The sequence below is a fragment of the Macaca thibetana genome, chromosome 16, assembly GCF_024542745.1.
Source record: "Macaca thibetana thibetana isolate TM-01 chromosome 16, ASM2454274v1, whole genome shotgun sequence".
In the NCBI taxonomy this organism is placed as follows: domain Eukaryota; kingdom Metazoa; phylum Chordata; class Mammalia; order Primates; family Cercopithecidae; genus Macaca; species Macaca thibetana.
In genome coordinates this window covers 47,267,325-47,283,307 of record NC_065593.1, presented here as the reverse complement: position 1 = coordinate 47,283,307, position 15,983 = coordinate 47,267,325, and the positions used below count along the sequence as shown (strand labels likewise).

Sequence of the window (15,983 nt, the reverse complement as noted above, 5' to 3'; positions counted from 1 at the left end):
CTATGTGAGATTTCAACTGAAAATAAATAACCACTGCTCTATTTCTGGGCCAGGAGAGGCCCAAAGGTGGCTGCTGTTGCAGCCTTCCTCACGAGGGCACGAGGGCAAAGTCTGCAGAGTGGAGGAGGCCCCTGTGAACCAGGCTGGGGGAGGAATGGATGGGCCCAGGTCAAAACTCAGCCCCCAGATTTCTGGTGTTTCAGGCAGATGAGGAAGGGCAGGGTCTGCACCTGAGCAGGTCCATGCCCAGCAGGGCTTCCCCCTCCCCAACTTGCTCCTTCGTCCACACAGCCTCGTTGCCAATGCAGACACCATGCTCGTTGGCGCCCATCTCAGCCCCCCATAGCCAAGAAGGACGGCTCAGAATCACAGCGTGCGTCTTCGACACCTGTTCCACTTCAATGTATGTGCACTGGAGGTGAGGGAGGAGAAAGGAAGTGTTCACTCAGAGAGGGGCGGCCCCTCGAGTGCTGGCACTCTGCCAATCACCTTATAGATCCCTTTGAGGAATGTCTCATTCCCATTTTATAGAAGAGGAAACTGAGGTAGACTGAGGCTACATAATGGGCTCAGGTCCAGGTTGGTAGGCTTAAAGCTCATGCTCTTTAACTACTTCTGGCAGCCTCCCACGTGTGGGGAGCAGGGGAAAAGGTCTTAGAAGAATGCAGAGCTCTGTCACACCTCCCAGCACCCCATAAGGCCTAACCCACCTGGAGCCGGCTCCCAGGAGTGTGAGAACCTGCGGGGACAAACACCACCTCCTGCACCTCGTCCCGGGGTCGGTCCGAGTTCTTGGCAAAGATCACAGCTGGGATGGCTGAGGCCGGGGGCACAGAGACAAAGCAGTCGCAGGAACATGGAGAGTCAGGGCTCGACGATGCCATCTGGGGAGAGGCGGGCCTCTCCATAAACCTGGCCACAGCTCAGCCCCGGGGAGCCGCCTACCCCCACACGTGTAAACGACGCGCAGGGAAGACACCGCCGTGGCTCCTGGACGCTCGGCGCACACACCATGCACGGGTGTGCGGGAGCAGTGGTGCCCACCCTCTCCCCAGGCTCCAGGCTTGGGAGTCCGCAGGCGGGCACTCCGAGGATCCCGCCCCCACTGGGAGTTCCGGCCCTTGGGAGCAGTCGTGGGACCGTTCCCCTCGCTACCCCACCAAGAGTCCCGCGGCCCTGCGCATGTCCAGATACCCGACCCTCTTCTATCCAACCCTTCTCTCACCCCCAATACTGTATTCCCCTCACTCTCTCTCCCTCCAAGACCCCAGCTCGGTCCCGGGTGCCACCTCCTCCGCTTCTGGCCAGGGCCGCCCCATTGGGCGGAGACTCCCAGGCGACCTGGAAGGCCTTCGGCCTCCGGGTCGGAGCCGGAACGGAGCGTGCAGCTCCGCCGTTTTCCACCAGGGCGCGCGCCTGCACCACTTCCCGGAGCGGAGCGGCCTTGCGAGCCACACCTGGCTTCCTGTCCCACCCGGGCGCCCATTTTAGGCCTGACAAAGGTTGCTAACCCCACGGAGTCACTGCGGGGAGCTGGAGCTAGGGGTGGAAAGGATCCCGCGTGAAAAGGGAGCCTTTGTCAGAGAAGGGGGACTGCTGGGACATCTGGAGACTAAGGAAGAACCTCAGATACTTGAGTCCCGGTTTGAATCCCAGAGGCGCAATCCCAGGCTGGAGGCACCCACGGGACTAAGATACAGAATACAAGAGTGGTGGAGGCTAGGTGCGGGGGGCTGGCCCCTGTAATCCCAGCACTCTGGGAAGCTGTGGTGGGAGGATCACTTGAACCCAGGAGTTCAAGACCAGCCTGGGTAACATAGCAAGACCTCGCCTCTACAGAAAATATTTTAAAATTAGCTGGGCGTGGTGTTGCGTGCCTGTAGTCCCAGCTGTTCAGAAGGCTGAGGTGGGAGGATCGCTTGAGCCAGATAGGTCGAGGCTGCGGTGAGCCAAGATCACACCACTGCACTCCAGCCGTGGTGACAGAGCATGACCCTGTCTCTTAAAATAAATAAGGGAACAGGTGCACAAAACCCATCTGATCCCAGAGGGCCTATCTGTCCAATAGTGTTCCAACCCATAGGAAGATAGCTTTAAAAGCAAATTTAGAACTTTCTAGTTCAAAGATTTAGTGCCTTTACCTGTAGTGAAACTGAAACCACAAAGAAGTCGTGGCCAAAGGTGACACAGTCATATGGGGGTATACTCTCACCCCAAATGTTTTGATTTTCAGTTCATTTTTCTCTACAAACCATCTCTCCATAGCCATCATTAAGACAAATGCATCTTACACCCTTTTGCTATATGAAGCCCTCCAGGAATGGAGGGAGGGGAGATGCTGCAGGTTATCTGCTTTCAGGGGTTGCACTGAATCTATAGATGGCTTTGAGTAGTATGCACATTTTAGCAACAGTAATTCTTCCAATCTGTGAGCATGAAATATTTTTCCATGTCTTTGTGTCTTCTTCAGTTTCTTTTATCAATGTCTTACTTTCAGAGTACAGATCTTTCACCTCCTTGGTTAAATTTATTCCTAAATATTTTATTATTTTGATAGTTATTGTAAATGGGACTATTTTCTTGATTTATTTTTTGTATAGTTTGTTATTAGTGTATAGGAACACTACTGACTTTTGTACATTGACCTTGTATCCTCTGACTTTACTGTATTTGCTTAACAATTCTAACAGTGGGCCGGGCACAGTGGCTCACATCTGTAATCCCAGCACTTTGGGAGGCCAAGATGGGCGGATCACGTGAGGTTGGGAGTTCGAGACCAGCCTGGCTCACATGGAGAAACCCCATCTCTACTGAAAATACAAAATTAGCTGGGCGTGGTGGCACATGCCTGTAATCCCAGCTACTTGGGAAGACTGAGGCAGAAGAATTGCTTGAACCTGGGAGGCAGAGGTTGCGGTGAGCTGAGATCACACCATTGCACTCCAGCCCGGGCAACAAGAGCAAAACTCTGTCTTAAAAAAAAGAAAAGAAAAGAAAAGAATTCTAACAGTGTTTTAGTGGAGTTTGGTTTTCTTTCAAGCCTACTCTGCTAGGGTGCTGGCGGTCAGTCACGCTAGGATTAATGGGAAGGTGAAGGCTGCTTCTGATACAATGTCGCGGAGGGGTTGTGAGGTTGCCAATTAATGTCATTCCAGAAGCAAACATCAAGGCTGTGCGCTGACAAATCTGGGCACCCGAAGCAGCTTGCAGGAAAGCGGGTTCATCTCCTGCAGTTCCCCGGCTGCCCACTGTGGGGCGGCAACAGGCAGGAGGAGACGCAGAGAGAGGCCACAGCGCACCCCCAGGTTGCAGTTCCCAGGCTGTCTTCTTCTCTGTCACTTTCTCATTTATTTCATTCACCCACCCTAGAGGGTGGGAGTAGATTCTACTTCCACTTCCCAGGAGAGGAACCTAGAGAGCCAGCCCAGATATTCTGAGTTCCCTAACCCATTCCTGGGCCCTCCATGATCCTCCTGCCAGGCACCCCATCTGAGGAGGGTCAGAGGTGGCCTTGGGCTCCGTTGGGGTTGGGGGGGGCAGGCCAGCCAGGCAGCATTTGCAGCAAGCAAGCAAGCGTCAGAGCCCCACCAAAGGCCCCTGCTAAGAATGCAGGTCAGCGGGAGGAGCAGCATGGGGAGGAGGGGTGGCCCCAGCCCTGCCCAGACAGGCCCAGCCAGCCCCACAGCTGCCCTCCTGTCCCTGGGGGCAGCGATGGGGGTAAAGGAGGAGGGGACTCACCAAGTTCCTGGGGTCTAACTCTCCTAGAATCAGGAAGACAAAAGAGGCACCTGGAGGAGTGGGGCTGGCATGAGGTCTCAGGAAAACACACCTGTCCTTCCTCCTCCCAGCCTTCTAAATCCAGCAGCAGATGGAAACAAACAATTGGCCCCCAAACCAGTCTGGTTTCCTCTACAACCCCTAAATCATTCATTCTGATGCCCCTATCCTAAGGTAGCCATAAACGTTGTGACCCCAGGATCTCCCAAATTAAGTTACGGGATGGGCCAGCCTGAGTACCAGATTTGGCTTTGAGAAATTGGATTAGGGTTAGAATGGTGGATCTAGAAATTCCTCTAAGGGAAAATAATAAATTTGGCAAAAAGGTAGAATAAGAAGGTGAAAGAACACAGTAACCCCCGCCCCCAGCCCCCTTGGAGCCCAAAACCTATCTTCTGTCAACCTTCCTAACTTTGGGGCTCTGGAATCATGAGGCTTTTTACTCATTTGATGTGAATTAGGCATCAACTTTGTATCAAGCACCGGGAGACCTGGGAAGATGTATATAGATGAATATTTCTGCATATCTCTGCGGGCGGGTGCACACGGGTCCGGTGCAGGTATGTTTGTGTGCCCTGTGGTTGTGTAACCATGGTGGGTCTCTAGCTGTGAGTTGCAGTAGGAGCCTTTCCCTCATATTTTCCAGCTGGGCGGGAGCCCATCAGATAGCTCGGCTGCCTTTCATCGCCTTGTCCCTGATAAGGATCATCCTGGGTGAAGAAATCATTGCCAGTCACCCCCAGCTCAGTCACAGCCACGGGATAGACTGACATGCACCCTCCGTGGGGAGGGAGTGAGGGAGCCAATGCCTAAGAAAGGAGGGAACCAGTGTTCTTAGCAGGGGAAGTGAAAGAAGGGGCTTGTATGTGGAGGAGGAAAGAGATATCTAGAAACTTCTCATAACCACAGGTATGAGACCAGGGAGGGACAGCCCCGGTATCAACCCAGAGGAAGCACCTCCCTCCTTCCGTACCAGCCACCTCTGGGGCAGGATCAGATCCCAGCTCCAACCCAACTCAATAGACATGAGGCTTTCCAAGGGGCTGCAGGATCATTGGGAAGCATCCACCCCACTCTGTGGCCCAGAACTGGTCCTCACTGCTGGGGGACACTGAGTCCAAAAGGAAACAGAGCTGGAACACAAAGGAAGCATGATGTAGTTGATGACTTTATTGCATAAAAAACACAGGCTGTTTCTCCCTCCTCCTACCCCCTCAAAGTGAGTTCACAGCAGTTAAAGAAAAAATAAATTCCTACATTTTTCCTCTAGGGGGGCTGCCTAGAAAGACAGGCAGCCAAGCAGCCTAGATCTATAAAAGAGGGGAGCAGAAGAAAACCTATCCAAAGTCTCTACCCGCATACCTCAGAGCTTGGGGCTTCCACTGGGGGGAGCATCTGTGTCCACCACCAACACCCATTTGGGAGTTCCCCTTAGGATGGCCACTGGAAAAGGCTGTCTTGGTGGCACAGGGAGGGGGTGGCTGGTTTCGATGGGTGGAGGAGAAAGGCATCCTACACCCACAGTGCCCTTCCTCTCTCCCCCTCTTCACCTGGCCAGGCAACTTGCAGGCACTGCCAACTCTCCTTCTGCCCCCAACCCTCTCAGCAAGGAAGGGGATCTCTGGTTGGGTTAGCAGGAGGTAGGGAAAAGAGAAAGAAAGAACATTACTTCTTAAACTACCCCAGGCCAGTGAGTCCCTCGGGAAGGTCATCCTGTCCCTTTTAAGGAGGCTCCCTTTGTATACAAACACATATTCCCACCCAGATCCCAGCCCCCACTTCCCATATAGCTCCCAGACCTTGGACTGGGCTCCAGCATCTACAAGGGAGGAAGAGATGCTCGGCCCAGATCCCAGGATCTTGGACATGGTGAATAAGATGGGGTCTTCCTGGCTGGAGACCCCAGGCTCAGTAGAGAAACACACACACATGCACACAGGTACACACAACACGCACACACATAACCTAATATTAAATAAAATACCCTTTGCTTATAACTTAAAAATCAATACAGAGCTAATCTCCACAGAGGGCTCCAGGTGAAGAAAGGGAGCAAGGGGAAGCGGGAGGGGTGTCAGAGGGACTCTAAGGCCCCTCTCTCAAGCGTGGGAAAGTCCTCCAGCTACAGAGGCTGTGGCCTGCCAGACCCTTCCTCATATCAGCTTCTTTCCCCTCTGCCTGGCTCAGCCTCTGCTGGGCTTCTCCCCTCCCTCCCTTCCTTTCTCCCCCACTCCATGATCAGAATCAAAATGTATTTCTAACATCTAAAGAAGAAGGGAATGGGGACAGGTTCCTGGATGTCACCTCAGAAGGCAGAACCCCTTCCAGTGGGAGAACAACTCTTTCTTCTCCCTTCCCCTGTGAGATGAGCAGGAGGAAGGAATCCCCCAATGAACATGCTATGGCAGGGGCAAGGGAAAAACAAGGGCCAAGCTAGAGGGACAGGGGTTTGGTTTCTTGGTGACGGCTAAAGAGATGGTCAGGAAGGCCGCAGGCCTCCACTCTGAGTGGGAACCAGTGGAGGTCCCTCTGCTGAGACACCCCCAATCTGTCCCCAACAAGCCCAAGAAACCTTTTCCTTCCATCCCGGAGGGGAAGGCAACTGGTGGGAACTACATGGATTCTACCGCTGGCTGCCTTGAAAACACACCTAGGGTAATAGATGGGGAATGTGACTACTGAACTTTATTTATCATAAAGACCAAGAATTAAGGGCTGAATCAGAGGTGGAGAGGGAAGGGGTTAGTTCCTTCCATACCCCACCAAATCCCTATCTCTCATTTTAGAAGGGGACTTCCCTACTCGCCCCCTACGTCTAACTGTCGTTTATTGCCAGCCCTGGCTGAGAGGCTGTCAGGAATGCCAGCCCTCTTCCCCTCTTCCTTCATGACTCCATCAGACTGGGTCTGAAAGAGTTAATAAGGAAGCTCATCAAAGGAGTTATTTTTACAGCAACAACCTTCCAAACCAGAGAGAGACACCCCTGCCAAGGGGGACCCCCAGGCTCCCCCATCCCATCTCGGCTCTCCCTCCGGAAACCCTAGGGGCAGAAGCACTTATAAGTGGGATGAAAGGGACCCCGCCGCAGGGCGGCTCCGGAGGCGCTTTTATGTCCTGGTTCCCAGGCGCTAAGGACGTGTCCAGACAGCCACCTCCAGCGCCCCAGGCCGGTCCCACTTCTCTCTGCTCCGGCATTGCTGTCTCCTCTAGCCTGTCCCCGCCAGCCAGCCGCGATACGGGTGTCCCACCCCAACCCCCCAGCCCAGGGGCGAGGGAAACTATGAGGCAGGGGAGAACAGAGGGGCATTGCGCAGCTCCTACCGGCCCAATCATAATGCATCCTGCCTAGTAGCCCCAGAGACTAAGAACTCCTAGTGCCCCATCTCCCTGTCCCTGCACCACTCTTCCTCCCCGCTGAATAAATACGCACCTTCCCCTCTTCCTCAAGCCACCCCCAAGGACGTCAGACCTGGGGGCTCGCATCCTGTGCCCCCCGGGGGACCCGCAGGGAGGTGGTACCGAGGAGCTCAGTTGGAGGGAGCCGCGCTGCCCTCGGCCTCGCGTTTGCCCTTGCTCCCGGGGGGCTCCACTGAGCCGCCGGCCTTGCCCTCTCCCGGGGCCGCCCCGGCCGCCTCCTCCTTGGCGCCCTCGTGGGTTTTCATGTGCTTGGCCAAGTGGTCGCTGCGCATGAAAACGCGGCTGCAGACTGCACAGGGGAACTTCTTGGTGCCGGTGTGGGTCTGGAGGTGGCGCTGCAACTCGTCCGAGCGCGTGAAGCGCTTGCCGCAGAAGAGCCAGTTGCACACGAAGGGACGGTCGCCGCTGTGCCAGCGCAGGTGCGCCTTCAGGTGCGACGTCTTGGCGTAGGCTTTCCCGCAGCCCGGGATGTGGCAATTGTGCAAATGCTTCTTCTTGCCCCCATCGGGCCCACACGGAGCCCCCAGTCGCTCCGCCTCCAGACAGTTGGGGCAGCGACAGACGGTCTGGCCTGAGCTGCGGGGCACCGACCGCCGGGAGCCTTTGGGACGCGCCGCCCCGTCCAGGCTGGAATCCAGCCCTTGAGACTCCGGGGCGGCTGCTTCCAAGGCCTTAGCCCCGTCGGGCGGCCCTAGGAGATGCTGCCCTCCGGCAGCTGGAAGGAGGTGGTGCGGATGCGGGTGGGGTGGCGGGGCACAAAGCTGGTGGTCTCCGACGTAGCCCCCCAAGCCCGCCTGAAGCGCCCCCGGGTGGCCAGGTGAGGTCAGCGCGCCCTGAGTGTGGGGGAGGTCCATCCAGCTGGTGCCCGGATGAAGGTCCCACCACGAGCCATCCTCCGCGCCTGGGTGAGTGGGCCTGAACCACGATTCATAATGGTGTGACATGTCCGGCTGCAGGAGCTTGGAAAAGGGGCCCGGGGCCAACGGACTGTCGCTTTCCAGATCCTCGCAGGTTACCCGCGAGGAGGCCCCTGGCAGCTCATAGCCCTGTGAGAAGTCCACCTCCGGGCCCAGCGGGAGGCTCTGCAGCTCTCCAGGCTGCAGCGGGGAGGGGTAGTCCCCGGCCTCAGGGCTTGTGTGGCCCTGGTAAGTCTGGAGAGGCTGCAGGTCGAGGCGCGGCGGGGAGGCGTGCGGCGCTTCCGTGTGCTGGCTGCCCAGAGAGCCGCAGACAGCGGTTAGCATTGCCGGGATCCGGGGTGGGGTGAGGGCAGGGACGGTCAGGGGCACCTCAGACGGGACCTAAAGGAGGCCAAGAAGCAGAAAAGTAAGGGAAATAACCAGCTCACTTTACCTCCTAACCCAGGTGCCAGCCCTGCAAAGTCCTCCTCTCTGGCCCCAGTTGTGAAAGAAGGATGCACCTCTGGAGGAGGACTAGAGATCAGTTCAGAGAATTTGAGAGTGCTAGGAAGGGTCCAGAATGTGAGGTTCTCATCCAAGCACAGAGGATGATGGAGGTCTACCGTCCTCTGGGTGATCCCTGCCATATGACCCAGCTCATCTCTAGAGTTGGGCCACTCCCAGGATGGTAGGTCAGATACACCTACAGCACAGTGCTAGAACCATCCCACCCCAGCTTCCCAGGCCAGCACAAGGTCAGTGGCATTTTCCCCCTGCAGACCTGCTGTCAGCCCAAATGGAGGATCTAGAGCCGTCTCAGCTTCCCCAGTTTAACTCAGGATACAGATGGGAGAGGAGATGGTCTGTTTCTGAAACCCAAAGCTTCAGGTGACCTGCCCCTCATAAAGCCCCAAACGGGTCCTGAGTCTTTAGAGAAAGAGTTCTCATGCCATTCCCAAAGCATGTTCAGTAATGAAAAGCATTTCTCCGTCTACACTGCTCCCCGCCTGTCCTGGTCACATCAGGCCCACTAAACGGACTCCCATGCCCCCACCCCCTTCCCTCAAGCAGGGACTTCACCTCCCTGGGGAGCAGCTTTCTGGCCACCAGATACCCCCTGGAATCTGGGAGGCACCCCACCAGAGAAAACCAAATTCCCATCCCTCTCCTGACTCATACCAGTGCCAGGCAATTCTCGGACTGCTACCCATCCTCTTCTCCATGCTAGGGGAGGCCCAGGTATAAAGTTGGGAGGGAATGGCTTCCCCAGAGAAGAGCTTGACAGCAAGCTCTGGAAGGGACAGTTGCACCCCTTTAAGTGATACAGGGTTAGAGTGCAGGAAGAGGAGGGCAACAAGGGAAGTCAAAATCACAGAACTTAAGAGCAAAAATTGCCCAAAAAGATGACATGAGCAAGTGCATCCCAGGCATGGATCACCCCTGGGTGATTCTTCCATGCAGCCAATGTTGAGAACCACTGCTCCAGGCCAATCTTCTTATTTTGAAGAGGAGGAAGCAGGCTGAATGACTTGCCACAGTGACTTGGGCAAGGATGTTCATTTTTTCATTCAATCAACCAGGTCTCCTAACTCCTGGACTCCCAGTCTGTTACTTTCTGTAAACCAATCTTTCTGTAAACCATTAGAACCCTAGAGACCCCCAACCCTTTCTCAACCACATATCTGTGGCTTGAAGGTCACTCTCTTCTCACCACCTCTCCCTAAGGCCTGGAAGACCTGGTGCCTCAGCTGGGCAGGTTTGTGTGCCTGGGTCTTCTCTACCGGTGGGAGAGGAGACCGGTGACTTAGGGCAGGATTGCTTCCTTCCCACAGCAGGGCTTAGCTGATGGTACCATCTTCTGCCTCTGGGACCAGGGAGGTGGCACTGATAACCTGGGAGAGGGAGGGAGAGGAGGACGGGGGCACCTACTCAGGCTCTGGCTGCCTCACCACAAGACAAAAACAGGGTGAAGCTGCAGGAACGGAGCCGGAGCCGGGGCGGGGAAGCACAGAAGGGGCTGGCACAAGCTGTGAGGCCGGGGACCCTAACAGCTTTTGGCACCTGGGAACTGCCCCAGGGGCTGGAGAGTGGGAAGCCTAGAATAATCTGGGCTCTGGAGTGGCTTCTGGCAGAGAGCTGAAGAGCCCAGGTCTGGGATGCAATGGCCTGCTACCAAGATTTCGGAAACCCAAAGCGGGGTGATTGTCAGGTTCTAAGACCGGTCCCACTGGGTGGAAAACTGCCCTGGAGCTGGCTCAGTCTAGCAGAAGATGCAAGACTAAGACCCAGGAGAATAGAGGAGGGGGCAGGTCCTGGGGGTGATATGGAGCCACCCTTAGGTGGCAACCCTTAGGTTGCCTCTGTGGTCCTTGACCCACCTGCCCCAGATGGGCAGCACTGCCCTGCCCCAGAACTGAGAGGAAAGAAGGGAACAGGATTGAGTGCCAAGTATGTGTCCGATTCACTTCCAGGCCTAGAAAGATTTCAGGAAAGGAGAGAGCATGGCGCACATCGCAGGCTTCCCAAGCCCTGAAGTGGGAAGGCGAGTCGGGGCACCCTTATGCCCCATTCCGCTCTGCCTCTCCGAATCACTGGCTAGTACTCCCAGTTCTCAATGTCCCGGTCCTCTGGTTGTCCCAGTCTCTCCAGTTGCCCCAGTTTAACAGCCTCCTCGGTCCCTCCAGTCTCTCCCCTCTGCCCGGTTTTCCCTCCATCGGGGTTCTAACCCCTCAAATCCTTTAGGACTACCCCGCTCCCAAGGTCATAGGAGGCTGGGGCGCGTTCGGAGTGCGTTTTTTCGAGACGATCTCCGTAGCGCTCACCCCTGGCCACCCCGACCCGCGCTCCTACCTCGAGGCTGCGGCGGGCTCCGGGCACGGTTGGCTGGTGCACTACAGACAGGCGCTCATGGGTCCTGTGCGCCGGCGAGCTCTCGAGCGGTGAGGGGCAGGAGCCCAGGCGAGCCAGACCCGGCAGTTGGCGGCAGGCGGCGGGCGGCGGGCGGCGGGCGGCGGAGGAGTTGAGCGCTGGCGAGAGGGCGGAGGACGGAGGGCGGGCAGGAGCCAGCGAACTAGCGAGGCCAGCTCCGCCCGTGACTCACCCGCGCTCTCTGCCTTCATCCTCTCCCCAGCGCTGCTTTTTCCCTAGATCTCGCGGCCCCGCCCACCTCACCTGCTGCCGCCTTTAACCCTTGCGGGCTCGGCTGGACTGGAGGCCCAGCCCGGCCTCGAGGAGGGGGCGGGCGGGAGTGGGGGAGGATAGTTAACTAGGGCGTACGCCGCCCGCTCCCTCGCTCCTCCCTGGTCCCCTCCACTCCCAAGGCGAGGGGCCCGGGTGGGGTGATTCCCAGGTTCTAAGACCCGCCCCGCCGGGTGGAAAACTGCCCTCGAGCTGGCTCGGTCTATCAGAGGACGCAGAACTAAGACCTGGGGGGAATGGATAAGGGGGCAGGTCCTGGGGGTGATACAGAGCCACCCTTAGGCAGCAACCCTTAGTTGCCTCGATGGCCCTTGACCCACCCTCTCTGGATGGGCAGCGCTGCCCCGGAACTGGGAGGAAAGAAGGAAACAGCATTGAGCGCCAAGTATGTGTCCAGTTCGCCTCCAGGCTTAGGCCGTGTGAAATTTGTCTTGGCTGCCCTCCTTCGCCATTCCCCCGACCCCCGGTCGCCTGCCCCGCCTCAACCCCCGCACCCCTAGCCGCTTCTCTCCACCACCACCCTTCCCTGTCCTTTTTTCCCTCTCGCTTTAGGGGTCTCCCTCTCTGACATTTCTGGGCGACCACCTCCTCTCCTCCCCTCTCCCAGCCTCCGCCCCCGCAACCGGTCTCTGCTGCCCCCACTCCGCTCCCAGGTCCCAGCAGCTCTCACTCTGCCCCTCCCCTTAGGCAGCAACCCCAGTGCCTCCGAAATCCACCTCTCAAATCCGCCTCTCCTCGCCCTCCTGTCCTTCGGGAAGTGCTCAGCCTGCTCACACCCTTGCCCCCAGCAGCCGGTTCTGAAGAATGGGCAGGCGCCTGAATGGCCTTGGGAAGGGACACTTCTGGAAGGAATTGAGCTATCCCTTGCCACCATTCCTTCCTAATTCTCACCAGAATGTCTAAACCCAAGGTTCTTAACTTTGGGGAAGGGTCTTGAATTCCTTTGAGAAAAATGCACATGCCCAGTGCAATATTCTGGTAAAATTTCAGCGCGCTTGCGGAGCTCACAAAAACTTCTCTCAAGATCTGGATAGGTCGACATTTCCGAGACCTGTCAAGCACCGGTGGGTAGGGAAGTTCCATCCCCACCCCACCCACCCATCCTTCTGCCTGGGCGCCGAGGTGGCCCCATGCTTCTTTCCGGATTGATACCTCCCATGCAGCAGTGTTGATCTCTCCATGTGACCCTTTTTTTTTTTGCAGGGGAATGCCAATTAATTTTCCTATTTCTTTCATTTTGCTGGTTGGTCTCCCCTGTGCGCTTTGCCGTCGGCTTTTTGAAATTTCGTTTTCCTCTTTACAGTCGATTTCATATTTGAATTTAGGCTGATTTAATCTCGCCTCTACAGACCCTATTCCACCACCATTGGTTTACCTGTCCTGCATCCCCGTTTGGGACACACTCAAACGGTAACTCAAAAATAGCTAAACGGAGTGCACAAGTGGGGTGAAAATCAATCCATGTGTGTATGCGTATATGTGTGGTACCTCCCAGACACGCACACGTTCTCATCCAGAATCGACGTCGGATTCATCTGTGCATGTCCCTCTTTTCTAAGGCTCATTTCCCTCATCCGGACAATCTGGGTACACATTGGTAGGGTCTCCTGGGGGCATAAAGGAATTGATGTGCCTAAAAATGCTTAGCCCACGGGGCCCCTGGTAAGTACCAGGTAAATGGAAGATATCCTTGTTATAATTATTAAATAAGTCAGTTCCCAGTAAATATTGTTGGATTAAGGTATATGCACAAAGACCTGTGGACTAGAAGTTGACGGATTTAAATTCTAGCCCCAGCCCTGCACCTGCTAACCTGACCTTGGCAGGTCAGGTGCCTCTAAGCCTCAGTTTCCTCCTTTGTGAAATGCTGTAAGAGCAGCCACCATGCTAGAGAACTGACAGGCATTTGGAAGCCTGAGGCACCGCCTAACATCAGGGGATTGAGATTTCTGATCAGTCGGGGTTTGCTTTTTGCCTTCTTGTTACTTGGGGCCCTGGATGTGGATTCACAGGAACTGCTCTGGATCTTTGTGGCCACAGCTAAATTGACAATCTTCTTCATCAACGCAACTTTCTCTCCATCCATTCAGCCTACAAATCCTGGCCAGTTGGGTTTGTATCCTAGTTCACAGCTACCTCTGGGTTGGAGCAGAAGTTCATCAGGACCAAAACAGCTCCCAATGGGGGACTCTGGTTCCTGATTTGACCTCTGGGCATTCCTGCCTCCTCCTCCAAGCTGCCTGCTTGTGCTGTATCTAGTGTTCCTAAGGTGCTAAAGCCTGTGCAGGGGTCTGACTCTGGGTGGGGGGGACCAAGTTCCCCCTCCCATTTATATGCATCAGATTGCCTTCTCTTCCTGGCCCCTTCTGTCTTTCCCTGGAAAGCAACAGGGATTCAGCCCGAGGATGGTAGACATTCCCCGCTACTTTCACTCTAGGCCCCCTTTAGCCCTACCCCAATCCAACCATACCTGTAACCATCTGGAATCCCATGAGCAAGGACCCTCCATCTGCCTGCAGCTCATCAGCAGGCAATTCAACAACAATGCAGTTGTCTCTGGAAACTCTCGGCCATTCTGATTTCCTGCTCTGCCTAGGTTTCTGCTGCTCACTCAGGGTACTGGCACTATCCTTCCTCCAGTCCCCCTCTACTTGCAGTCCTTTGCTTCCAGCCCTTTTGGTTTGCACTTGCTAAATGTTTTCCCACTGAATGACGGCCCATGGTCTGATGCTGACATAATGAGCAAGGTGACCACAGCCCATTGCCCATATACTTATTGCTACTCAAAATTGAACAACGCAGCCCATCACATCTCCTGTATAAACTGAGATCTGTCTTGAACTTGGGCCATTTCTGCTGCTCCTCCTCATTCCCTCAAATAAATAGATTTCCCCTGCAAGTGTCCAACCCCCATTCCTGCCACCCCACTTCTTCTGAAGCTTCATCTATAGTCAGTGACCCACTTTGTACCTGGAGAAACCTCATTAGTCTGTGTGTTTATCACAACCAGCATTTATTTACTGAGCACCTACTATGTTCCAGGTGCTTTACACAAATATCTCTAATTCTCATGATCATGCAGCAAAGTAATTATTATTATTCCTATTGTACACATGAGGAAGCCAAAGATCAAAGAAGTTAAATGATCTACCCAAGATTACAGAGTTGTTGAAAGACAGAAGAAGAAACTGAGTTCAGATCTCTCAGGTTCCAAAGCCCATATTCTGCCTGCTAGTCCTTCTGGCCTCAATATGGCAGAATTGATGACCCTGGAAGTCCAGCTCCCCTAGAGCCTGAAGGCAGAGGAGACAGCATTCTTAAACGAATGCCTAGATCAAAGCCATCTCCTATCTTGAGTCTAATGGACAAACTGATCCCATCTTGAATTGCTGAGACAAGTCAGACTCTGTACTTGTGATCCCTTCCAAACCTCAACTGTCCTGTAGAGATTGCACTATGAGAATATCAAAGCTGGTCTAGCCCCAAATTGTCTAGTCCAAGCCCTCGTTTTACTGGTAGAGAAACCAAACCCCAAAACAGGGAAGTTAGTAGCAAGTTAGAAGCAGAGCTGAAACCAGACCAGGGTCTGGTCCTGTTTTCCTCTTCTCACTCACTCCTCTCCTCTATTTCCCACTCCCACCTCCAGGCTGCACTTCCAAGCCTGCAAGCTGATGACCCTGGATGCCAACATATTCTTTATTTCCCCTCCTCTCCCCACCACACTTCCCTGATTCCTAGAAAACCAGGTAGAGCCTAGAGCTGGGGTCAAATAGTTTTCTTTCATTCATCCTTTATTCGTTCAACAAACACTTATTGAGGGTATACTTAAGGTCAAGCACAATGCTGGACACTAATTTTATTATAAATTTCAAAATTGCTAGCTACCACCATCCCTTTTCAGTCTAGAAGATGAACCCGCCTGAGGGTAGTGCATCTGTGTGTTGGTGTGTGTATATCTACAAATGTGTGTACATATCATGCCTGTGTGTACCTGTGGGCTGGAGTATAGAATGTCTTCTCTCCTCCATCATAAACGCAGTTCCCCATAGGATGTGGGTAGTGGTTTCTCCCTTACTATCCTTGCAGGTGTTCTGTCATTCAAGATCTTCCAGGCGGTGAGTGTGTGTGCCCTGTATTTCTATTAACATTTATTTGCCCTTCCTTTCTCTCAGAATAAAGTACCCAGCTATGAATCCCAACCCCACTTCTCCACTGGGCTGACTACCCCAGCCCAGTCAAAAGACCTCCAAGGGATCCCTTTGGTTCTCCATGCAAACCCCACCAAGATCTCCTTCTTATCTCCCCCTTCCCAGTTCAGAGAGAACCAGAGCCTTCTCTATGACCCCCACTTTAGAGTGGAGACCTGATCCTCTTTATGGAGGTTCCCTGTACTGGACAGGGAACAGCCTCTCTTACCAGTCCATGGAGCCCAGAGCTGGCGGCAGCAGTGAGGGCCAAGTGGCAGTGATAAAAGAGCCAAGCTTTATAAAGGAGGCGACAGGCAGTGCCAAAGGGGGAGGTGAAGGAGGGAGCAGGGATGCTGCCAAGTCCTCACGGCCTCGGAAGCTTTTAGGATAATCCAGGAAACAGTGGCCCCCAGCTCTCCTAGGGGAGTGGTAGGGGGTGAGATCTGAGTCCGTGAGGTCTGCCAGGAAAGGAGGATTTCAGCTGGGAGTGGGGGCTGGGGGCACTTCC

At 54.8% G+C, this 15,983-nt stretch overlaps 4 protein-coding genes across 6 annotated transcripts in view; 1 reads left to right on the top strand and 3 right to left on the bottom strand.

The window, feature by feature from the left end:
* SCRN2 (secernin 2) overlaps window positions 1-15,983 on the bottom strand; it is a 142,094-nt gene that overhangs the window by 2,254 nt on the left and 123,857 nt on the right. The window contains exons 2-4 of one of the 2 annotated variants that reach the window (XM_050762773.1): window positions 1,226-1,324; window positions 717-884; window positions 231-418 (exon numbers count right to left, since the gene is read on the bottom strand). In XM_050762773.1, coding sequence (XP_050618730.1) covers window positions 231-418; window positions 717-884 — 356 coding nt within the window. In that variant the 5' untranslated portion in view covers window positions 1,226-1,324. Of the gene's footprint in view, window positions 1-230; window positions 419-716; window positions 885-1,225; window positions 1,325-15,983 lie in introns of those variants that run through there. The other variant, XM_050762774.1, reaches the window with a different exon arrangement.
* MRPL10 (mitochondrial ribosomal protein L10) overlaps window positions 1-15,983 on the bottom strand; it is a 142,327-nt gene that overhangs the window by 16,005 nt on the left and 110,339 nt on the right. The gene's annotated exons all lie outside the window — the stretch shown is intronic.
* SP2 (Sp2 transcription factor) overlaps window positions 1-15,983 on the top strand; it is a 276,227-nt gene that overhangs the window by 184,991 nt on the left and 75,253 nt on the right. The gene's annotated exons all lie outside the window — the stretch shown is intronic.
* Window positions 4,928-15,925, bottom strand: SP6 (Sp6 transcription factor). Of its 2 annotated transcripts, none has more exons than XM_050762800.1 (2): window positions 15,705-15,925; window positions 4,928-8,492 (listed from the first exon to the last, which is right to left on the bottom strand). In XM_050762800.1, the coding sequence occupies exon 2, from the start codon at window positions 8,433-8,435 to the stop codon at window positions 7,305-7,307; it is 1,131 nt and encodes a 376-aa protein (XP_050618757.1). In that variant the 5' UTR covers window positions 8,436-8,492; window positions 15,705-15,925; the 3' UTR covers window positions 4,928-7,304. The 2 variants fall into 2 exon arrangements, with proteins under 2 accessions (XP_050618757.1, XP_050618758.1); XM_050762801.1 differs by lacking the exon at window positions 15,705-15,925 and adding an exon at window positions 10,941-11,231.